The 10,624-nt window shown below is 20.1% G+C and overlaps 2 protein-coding genes across 4 annotated transcripts in view; one reads left to right on the top strand and one right to left on the bottom strand.

Moving 5' to 3' along the window:
* Positions 1-2,998: 2,998 nt before the first annotated feature.
* On the bottom strand, positions 2,999-6,429 carry LOC102677090 (O-phosphoseryl-tRNA(Sec) selenium transferase). 3 transcript variants are annotated; one of them, XM_006609250.2, is made up of 6 exons: positions 6,324-6,429; positions 4,974-5,164; positions 4,501-4,774; positions 4,041-4,416; positions 3,452-3,948; positions 2,999-3,367 (listed from the first exon to the last, which is right to left on the bottom strand). In XM_006609250.2, the coding sequence occupies exons 2-6, from the start codon at positions 5,085-5,087 to the stop codon at positions 3,102-3,104; spliced, it is 1,527 nt and encodes a 508-aa protein (XP_006609313.1). In that variant the 5' UTR covers positions 5,088-5,164; positions 6,324-6,429; the 3' UTR covers positions 2,999-3,101. The 3 variants fall into 3 exon arrangements, with proteins under 3 accessions (XP_006609313.1, XP_006609312.1, XP_006609311.1); XM_006609249.2 differs by having other exon boundaries at positions 6,217-6,374; XM_006609248.2 differs by lacking the exon at positions 6,324-6,429 and adding an exon at positions 5,928-6,195.
* LOC102677417 (cytosolic purine 5'-nucleotidase) overlaps positions 6,031-10,624 on the top strand; it is a 17,286-nt gene continuing 12,692 nt past the window's right edge. The window contains exons 1-2 of the mRNA XM_006609251.2: positions 6,031-6,341; positions 8,147-8,259. Coding sequence (XP_006609314.1) covers positions 6,162-6,341; positions 8,147-8,259 — 293 coding nt within the window. The 5' untranslated portion in view covers positions 6,031-6,161. The remainder of the gene's footprint in view (positions 6,342-8,146; positions 8,260-10,624) is intronic.

The following is a 10,624-nucleotide window of genomic DNA, read 5'->3' as shown; positions in this document are numbered from 1 at the left end:
TTTATAGTCATGTGTGTATATATATATATATATATATACTTTTCGTTAGTTATATATAATACTAATATATTGGAATGTTGTTTAAATTTTCAAATGGAAATATTTAATATTAATTTCATAAGTTTAATTTAATAGCAATTTTTTTTTAAATAACATTATTTTCCATCTTCTAATTTCCATCTAAATTTTAAATAAATATAGTATATGTGTAAAATGGTTAGATAATAGAATGCATTATGATCGGAAGAATTTAATATTGGGATTAGCGAATACTTTGTATATAACTTAAGACGCATGTAATTTGTTTACTTTTAGTATGTTAAACATTTTATATATATGTATATTTGTTCTTAAAAATGTTGTTAAAACAATATTATATATACAATATTAGCAATGTATAGATTTTCTTTAAATACTAAGAGTAAACAATAAAATATTTTTTTAAAGATAATTCAAGTAAAACTTTGAATAATTATTTTCTCTTAGTTTACAACATATATTCGATAAAATATTTCACAGCCAATAGTATACATTAACTGCAACTTAAAAAAATAATAAATAGAGCTTACTTAATTATTATATATCATTGTGTTTATAATATTCTGTTTTAATGGTGAAACATTTTTACCAAATAATATATTTATTATATTTATTTTCTATAATGATATTATCTAAAATTAAAAAGATATAAATAACAAAATAATTAAAAAATGTTGATAAAGTATATTGTTATAAAAATCGTTATATAAAAGTATGTAATAACTTGATCTTTTGTTATAAAATTTTGTTATAAAATTATAATATAGAAAAGTAATAAAATAAATTAAAATATTCATTAGAATTAATATTTAAAAAAACCATAATATAAAAATCAAAAACATTTATATGTACATAGGAATTTCATTAGCATAAAGTACAATATTAAAGTACAATGAACTATTCTATAATATTTTTTATAATTCTTATTATGTTACTTTTTTTATTAATAATTTTATAACAATAATAATACATTCTACATTAGTGTATATAATTCACCCTGAACAACAATTCTGTTATAATTTTCTAATTCAGAAATTATTTTTTTCTTCTCTCTGAAAATTATTTAAAATTTATTTGTAAATTAATAAATATTATTTCTTTATTTCTAACCAAGAATAATAACAATGCAAATTTTTTTTTTGATTATTTTCCTGCAAATTTAACAATCTAAATAATTTATTAATTATTTTTGTACATTACATTGCTTTTCTCTGAGCTAATATTAATATATTATTAACAAACATACTATATTGTTAATATTTACATAATAGGATCTAATCAATATGATTTTATAACAATTAAAATATATATTTTATAAGCATTTAAAAAAATTATTATAAATAATAATTTTTAAACATAAATAACATTTTTACATTAATAACAACAATAGTTTTAATTTAAATAATTATCACAAATATTTAAATGTTTTTAAATTTTGTTCTTTAATTTTTGTTAACCTTTATTATATTTGTTGAATATTGTACTGAATGTTAATTGACTTATCTTATTATATTTGATGTAATATATATATTAAAAATATTAAGAAATAATTGTGACACAAAGTAATTTATCCAAAAGTGAATTTTCAAAGTACATGCTTTTCTTAATATGCATATATAAATTATTATATATGCAATATAAATGCACATAAAAATGCACATAAAAAAATGATTGTGTTTAGCAATATAATATGTTTAAATTTGCTGATTTGTTTTATGTTCATTATTTTTTTAAAAATATAAAGTTAATACTGCTTATTTTTGTATAAGAAATTGTAATTGATAATAACGTATATATATATATAGATATATAAAATGTTGTTTACAAATTAATATTTGTATAATAACAAAAAATTGAAAATCATAAACAATATGTTTATATCTGTATTTAATTTACAGATTTTAGAGTATTTCTTTTTTATATATAGTGCTTCTAATTTTTGTACACACTTCCTATAATAGTGTGATTAAGCAAGTACTCTATCTATTATAAATCTCTCTTTACAAGTAATAACATATCTATATGACCATTGATAGAATTATATTATTTTTAAATGAAAATAAACTTATTATATTATTTTAATTTCCTAATACAAATAAATTATTTTAAAAAATGAAAACCTGTGTTATTATATATATATTGTTTAAAATATAAAATAATAATTGCTAAAATATATATATGATATTGGGTAAAACTATTAAAATAATTTTAATGATGTTAATTATTCATATAACTAAAGTTATCTGAAATAATATTAAAAATATTCAAATATTTATAAAATATGTTTAAAAAAAATATATTTATAGAAAAATATTTTTAAATATAAATTAATAAAATCTAATTTTATTTAAATCTCATCCAATATTACATAAAATGAAAATAAAAATTAATAAATATTACTCAATATTTATTTTAAGCAAATATTTGATACTGTTTAAAAAGTGATTATGTATACAAAAAAGTAATATAGAATCTTGACCAACGTTTACCATTTAATATCTTTAAATGAACATATAGAATATACTAACATTTTTTCTTTGAAAATTAATATTTTAAATATTCTGATGTTAATATTGTTTATATGGAATTTTTTTATTTTATTTTATGACAATTGACAATATTACAACGCAAGAGGACAGGCGAATCAACACATTTTACTGTTGCATATCTCTTTAAAATATATTTTCATGTATATTTTCATATATATTTTCACTTAAATTTTTAATTTGCAAACAATTTAAAAATATTTACATAAATTTTTAATAGTTAATTTCATCTGAAGAAAAATTAAATTATTAATTATATTTTAGATATAAATTTCAAATAAATAAATCACATAAATATTAAATAATATAAATATATATTTATAAATAATATAATATTTAATATTATAAATAATATAATATTTATAAATATATATTATAAATATATAAATATTTATTTAAATAAAAAATAAAAATACCACATTTTCTTTAGAAATATGCAACATGTATTAAGTGTAAGTAATAATTTACTTACAAATTAATGTACTGATTCGACTGACCAGTTGCGTTGATTACAGTTCATTTTCTCAAACTATCCTTACTACTTGCTCGGCTAGTTGAAGCTGTACTAGATTCTCCAGGACCACCAGTACCTCCTGCATCTCCATTAATACTGGATCCAGCAAGAGATGCTGTTGGTGTAACTGGAGCTGAGCGTCTTCTTACTTTAGTCAAAGCTTTATCTAATCGTTGTATAAACATATCCACATCTGATTTCTTCATACCTAAAGCTGCAGCAGCAGTTAAATATGGTACTGGATAATTACTATTATGTGCTCCCCAACCTGATTTAAATGAAATGAATAAGAAATATAATGAATTTCAAACTGCTATTCAAATATACTAATCACATATTTTTGGTCACATACCTTCAAATTTATGTGAAACAATATGTTTAGATTCTGTTGTTGTTATTACTCTTGTACCACTAACATTGCGAAGAAATAACATCAAACCTAACATTGTAACTTGCTTATTATCATGCTGATGACTTAAACATTGAAGAGTCATCCCTATTGATATAGGATTTCCTTTAGTATCTAGCAACCTTTCATCATGTCTTGCTGCTAATTTTCCAAGTTCTTCTTTTAAATATGAATACATTTCTTTACGTTGTGTTATTAATTGTTTATAACCCGCCATTCCTAAGCTTAATAATGTTATCATTACATCCATAATAGAGCTAGCGCTTGCACGACCTGGATACATTTTTGATATGCGATCTAAAAGATTTTTGTCAAATGAACCAATAATTGCACCACCAACTGGCACTAGAAAGTTTTTATCTGTGCTTTGAACAAAAGCATCAACACGACCCTTACGCGATGCTTCTTGTATTAGATGCATACATCTTGTACTCTGTAAACTGTAAAAGAATACTTTTTTAGTTTTTATTATTAATAAAAGAATATTTTTTTCTATATAAAATATTTAAAAAAATTATTTATATGAACATACCCATATGCATTATTTATTAAATGAGGAATATTATATTGTGTACAAAGTGCTGCAATAGAATCAACAGAATCACATGCTCTAGGTGCAAAGCAACTAGTTGTTGTGAGCACACAAGCAACACTTTCACCTAAAGCTGCCATTTGAGATTCAAGTCTTTGCATATCTGTTTTCAATTCATCTCCAATTATTTTAGTTTCAATAACGATTGGTTCTAATCCAGCTGTGATTATTGATTTAAAACTTGATTTTTGATCAATTCTAGGCCATAAAACATATTTAGCTCGTGGTCTATCCTGTTTAAATGTTAACATACATAATACCAAGCTCATACCAGTAGCCATTGGTGATAAAAAACAACCTGCTATACTTTTTACACCTATAATAAAAAATAATATTTAATATTAGATAAAATTCTATAATCAGATAAAATTATTAAAGAGTTTAAATATATTAATCTTACCCATATATCGAATAACTTCAAGTACTAAAGCATTTGTTAATTTATACATCAAACTACTTCCTGCGGCTTTTGGTTGTACTTCTTCTAAATCACTTGATCTACCTATACCATGACCCATTCGAAAATGTCGCCTTGCAACAATGTTTGATATAATTCTTGCTTCACGTTCTCCAACACTACAATTAGAAGGAAAATTGTTGCTATCCATTTGTGATAAATCTGAGAGAAAAGCTTCTATTGTTGCGTCATCCCAACCCTCTTCTGGCCATTTTTGCTATTTTAAAAAAATGTTTATTAGTATTTATTATTTATATATTATTATATAATTATATAGTATTATATAATTATATATATTATTAATATATATAATTATTAATTATTAATATAAAATATAAAATAAAATAAAATAGAGATACAATATAGTAGATAAAATAGAATTAATAATTTTATATAAATTTTAAATAAAATCTTACATGTTCAATAAAATGTCTTATAAGATTTTCACGTGCTTTTTTTGCATTTAGACCTTGTTGTACATATGTTGAAGGAATAAGTCTTTCAGCCAAACTGAATGCTTGATTATTCATCTTCTTGATTTTTTTTTAACTTTTTCAAATATTTAGGCCACAAATATTAGGAAGTTTGATGTCTTAGCACAGCATTGCTTTTAATAATTAATATTAAATTGTTAGAATATTTATTGAATTACAAATAATAGGAATGAAATGTTCACTAAATAATATAAAAAAATGATATATATTTTTATGAAATGTTTTATGTTGCTCTTTAATATACAATGCTAACATAAATTAACATAAATATTTAATATATACTTATAATAATATATAATATTGATTTCTTAATTATATTACACTTTAATTAAATATATCATTTAATGATTAATTTTCATAAACAAAAATATTGAAGAAAATAAAACACAAATTTTTTACATAAAAATGAAATTTATTAGAATATTAAATATATAAATACAAAAAATTATTCATCACATAACATATAAAAATTAATTACAAACAAAAAAATAATATAAGTATTTAACTTAAAAAAATATTGATTACATTTATATATCAATAAAATACTTACAATATATGGTTTGAAAATATATTTAAAATAATTACAAATAACATAAATATATTTTTTGTTTGCTTATAAAAATTTAACATAAATTTAATATAAAACTGATATATAGGTTATGTATTTTTATTAATATTTGGAATAATTTTTATGAAAGTAAAAAAGAAATATAAACAATTATAACATCAATAATTATATAAAATAGTAAATAAATAAACCAATTGTTTTGAATATTGATACAATTTTATGAAATTGCTTAAAAAACAATAGAATAAAAAAAATGGGTTGGGCTACGATGTAATTTGTGACGATGCATTAATGTGACCATGCTCTACCTGACGCATTCCAAAGACTCCGAGCCATAATTTTATACGTGCATTCAACAAAATCGAATAAATATATACACGACTTGTATTGTGGACATTCGGAATTGTCAGCAAGCAGATTGTTAGGTTATGTCGTATCGAGGTCACTTAAATCGGATTAATTTTACGCAATAGAGAGGATGCAATGTAATTGTTTGATCAGAAGGATCTCAGCACTGCGTTTCAATTATTGTTAGTTATACGATGTGTACTGCGGACGCGTGGAGAATTGCAAAAACTACGAATTACGAGATTTTACCTCGAATTATGGCATTCAGACGACAACGGACGGACGGGTTACACACGGCGCTACGAACGAATTCGTCCGTTGTCTTTGCAGGTCAAAACGATTCGTGTGCAACTTACAATTCAACTATCCAGCAGGTGCATCATTTATTGATAATCATGTATCTTCTTTCTTGTTCCCATTGAAATCATCGATCATCATATGCTGATATGAAAAATGGAAACGTAGCGCAGAACGATTTTTAAGTATGTTGTGTATATTCTATAAATTTTTGCAATAATTTAAAATTATTAATATATTATATAACATTATATATATATATTCTTTTTTATATTTATATTTTCTTTATATTTTTGTAAAATATTTATTACTTTTTTATTTGATTATTTTAATATTTTAAATTAATAATTTTAATATTTTATAGTTTTTATATATAATTTATAATATGAAAATAGTTTATCATAATGAAAATAGCAATATCATAAAGATAAAAATAGTAATAAAATATTTCTTTGTGTAAATTAATTAATTATTAAGTTATTTTATTTATTAATTATTGTTATTTAAATTAAACCTTTTTTTTAATATTTATATTGATTTTGTAATATTTTGTATATATTTTGTAATAACTTTGTAATGTTTTATATTTAATTCTTTCTAAATTTTATGTAATTAAAGTTTAATTTTTATAAAAACATTTAAATATTTTGATTTGACGCCATTATATTTTTTTAATTATAAATAGTTTTCATGAATATCAATTAATTTAATATAAATTTTTATTATTAATAGATAGTTTGAAATAGTAAAAATTTATTTATTTTTATTTTAATTGTATCCTATATGCTATTTTGCAAAAATATTTTTATTAATTACATGCATCATAATAATAATTATTTATATATTCTATTGTTAAATTATTTATTGTTAAATTATTTATTGTATAAAGAAAAAATTATTTTATTATATTAAAGTAAAATACATATTTAATTTATATTTCTGTGCTATGATATTTACAATTTATCAGTTCGAATAAAGTTAATCATATGTCATAAATATTCAATAAATCAGAATTAGTATAGGAATATTTCAGGTTTCTGCATTGGCATACCTGTGTGCAAGTTACACTATTCAATGAATAGAACTTCGTGCGCGGTATAGTTTGCATTATGCCAATAGTGTTGGATTAGTACTCGAATGACAGGTTATCACATCGTATCGATATTAAACTTAAGTAAGAAAAATATTTTTAATTTATCTATATTTGTATAAAAAATTGAATATATTATTAAAAATTTAATTACTAAATAAGTTTTTTTATATTTCCGATAACGAATTAGATTAATAAATATGATATCTATGGTTGAATAATTTTTTTTGATATTTTTTATAACTTGCATAAATATTTTTTGTGACGACTTTTATTTTTATATTTCTGCATTAATAAATAATTTAAAAATTGATATTTTCAGCTATTATATATATATTATGTATTTTTATAAATTTTAATGTAAAAAACAATATGATTGATAATTATAATATTATTCAATATTATATATATTAGTTTATAATTTATTTTTATTATTTCTATTATAATTAAATGCATTTTTTGTTATTTTTAATGTATTTATTATATATTTTAATGTATTTATTATTATAACTTTTTTAATGTATTTTTTAATATATTTATTATAATTTTTTATACAGTGTCTTTTATAACATAAATGTTTATTGCAGTTGAAAAGTAATAATTTCAGTTATGATGATTCAAATTTATTCAAAGATTTTTAATTATAATATTCTATTATAATAATACTATTAAAATTAAATCAAAATTTCTTAAATAACAAACAATAGATAAAAATTCATTGAGATTAATGATGATAAAAATTTAAAAAAATTGTTTTGAAAAATTAATAAATCCTTTTTCATTTTTTTTCAGTTAATCATGGAATTGGAAAATTGTAATTCTCATGGAGATCATGTTTCTACTACACTTCAACATGAAAATGATCCTAGTGGAAATAAAAAATGGTATCGACAAGCTAGTCAAAGGTTAGTGAAATTAATCAAATTAATTTTTTATCAATTATTTGTGTATTTAATAAATGATAAAAATTTGTTAATACAACTTAAATAAAAAATTTATAAAAAAGAATCAAGATAGAATAATTTACTTAAAATATATAAATAATCAATTTTATATCTAAATTTTATAAATTATGATAAAAAAAATTATTTCTATTTCATATAATTATAATATAATAATATAATTAATCTGTACATATAATTATATCTATATATAATAATATATATATATAGATATTTGTTTACTTTCATTTGTCATCATTAATTATCTAAGTTTAATTAAAAGAAATTTAATTATTTAAATATTGTTTAATTATTGAGCAATAAATGTAATAAAAAATATAAGTATAATACTGAATTCTATAATTATTAATATTATTATATAATTCAAGTACTTTTATTCTAATATCATACGAGTTATCTAAATCACAAAATTTTACGATATTTACAAAATCGTCAAGGCTATATGAATAGTCTACACACTTAGAAATAGTTCGATTATATTATTCGAAAATAACTGGTTCAATTTTATACATATGTTTCTATTGCGATCGTGAATGCTATAAATTTTTATAAGCAAATTTGATATGTATTTGATATGTATTTCTCTATAATATTCTCGTTTCGACATAAAAATTGATTAGAATTGTTTGAAAATATTATATACAATATTTTTTTTGTACTTGTTTAATTTATGTTATTGAAATTTAAATAGCATCTATCAGAACATCTTACTAATAATAATAAGTTTTCTATTTTATTATAAAAGTTTTTGAATTACTTAACAAAAAGCTAACATTTAAAAATTGAAAAATTTCTTTTCTATTTTTTTTTATTTTATTTAAGTAATAACGTTAAGTATTTTTTCTATTTATTTTCGAATACTGATTAATGTCAATATCTTTTTAAAATGCATATAGTGTTTTATAGAAGATTTTTATGAAGCATTATTTTAATTTTGAATGAATAATGTGCAACTTATATTATAATTTATATAATATCTTATATAAAATTATAACAAAATGTATCTTAAACAAAATTATAAAAAAAAATATATTTAATTATAATTATATTAATAATATAATTAATTATATTTAATGTTTTTTATTTTATAATAAAAAGTGATAAAATAATTTAAACGATAAATAATTAAAATTTTAATAAAGAGTCTTATATAATTTATTAATCTATTAATTGAGAATCAAATTTTAAAAATCAATTTTTCAAATTTTTTATTTTCTTTTTTATTCATAAATAATAAAATAAAAAGATTATTTTATTTTCATTCGATTATTATAAGTTTCTGTGTATATTTTTCCTTTTAGTTTCCTATCATCGTCATACGAATGACCCTAACAGCCTTCTTATCTTTGTTACTATTCTCGCCATATTTTGTTATTTGCTTGCATGTAACGTAGCTGAAAATTTTCATTGTGCTCATTACATCGTTGTCATTCACACTAATCAGTTAATGTAAATAACTTTGTCTCTTTCTCTGTTTTTCTTTTTTCGAATTGTCTTGTGATCGATTTCCAACAATTCAATCGACGCGTTATGAGCCGTGAAAATGTGGTTGATGTATCGAACAAAACTGGTAATTCTTTTCTATTTCTATTCGTTAATATTCGTTTCTCTTATTGAACTTACACGTACAGTGTAACATACTGTGCACTTTCTATTGAACGATAAAATATAATATATTATTAATATTTTAATTTAAAAAACGTTTATGTTTGTATTAATAATTTGTTAAATTTAGATTTCATAAAATTTCAATCTTCAGCGATTTATATTTTTTCATTTTTTACATTATTAATTTTTTTTTATATGAATAGAATTTTAAATAAAGGAAGAATTGTCATTAATGCAAATCAGATTTTTTTTTATAGTATTTTTATAATTTTACACTTTTGTTCTACGATAAAGTTTGTTTAATCAGTAACCAGCGGTTTCGAATGTTCTCGAGCAGGGTATAAAGTCCGATTCCCGGATGAATCAAACATCTTTCATGAAGAACCCTTTCATCGATCGATGGTTTGCTTTTCTTTAAATCACAGTATAACAATAACCAACAATCATAACGAACAAGATTTGGATAGTTACAATGAGGGTGGCCACGGCATACAAATAGATAAGCGTGAATTAGGTCACAGGTAAATTTTTTTTATTTTGATGATTCAAAATATTATTTGAAATATATAATGATTTATTTAAGATTATATTATTTGAATTTTATCAAAACAAAATTTTTATTAATGATACTAATGACTATTACATAATGATTATCTCAATTGTTTAAAGATTTTAAAGGTTTTTTTGATAAAATTGTTAA

Source organism: Apis dorsata, unplaced genomic scaffold (assembly GCF_000469605.1).
Source record: "Apis dorsata unplaced genomic scaffold, Apis dorsata 1.3 scaffold_52, whole genome shotgun sequence".
Classification (NCBI taxonomy): Eukaryota; Metazoa; Arthropoda; class Insecta; order Hymenoptera; family Apidae; genus Apis; species Apis dorsata.
The sequence above is the reverse complement of the archived record's forward strand: the minus strand, read 5'-3'. Positions and strand labels throughout refer to the sequence as shown.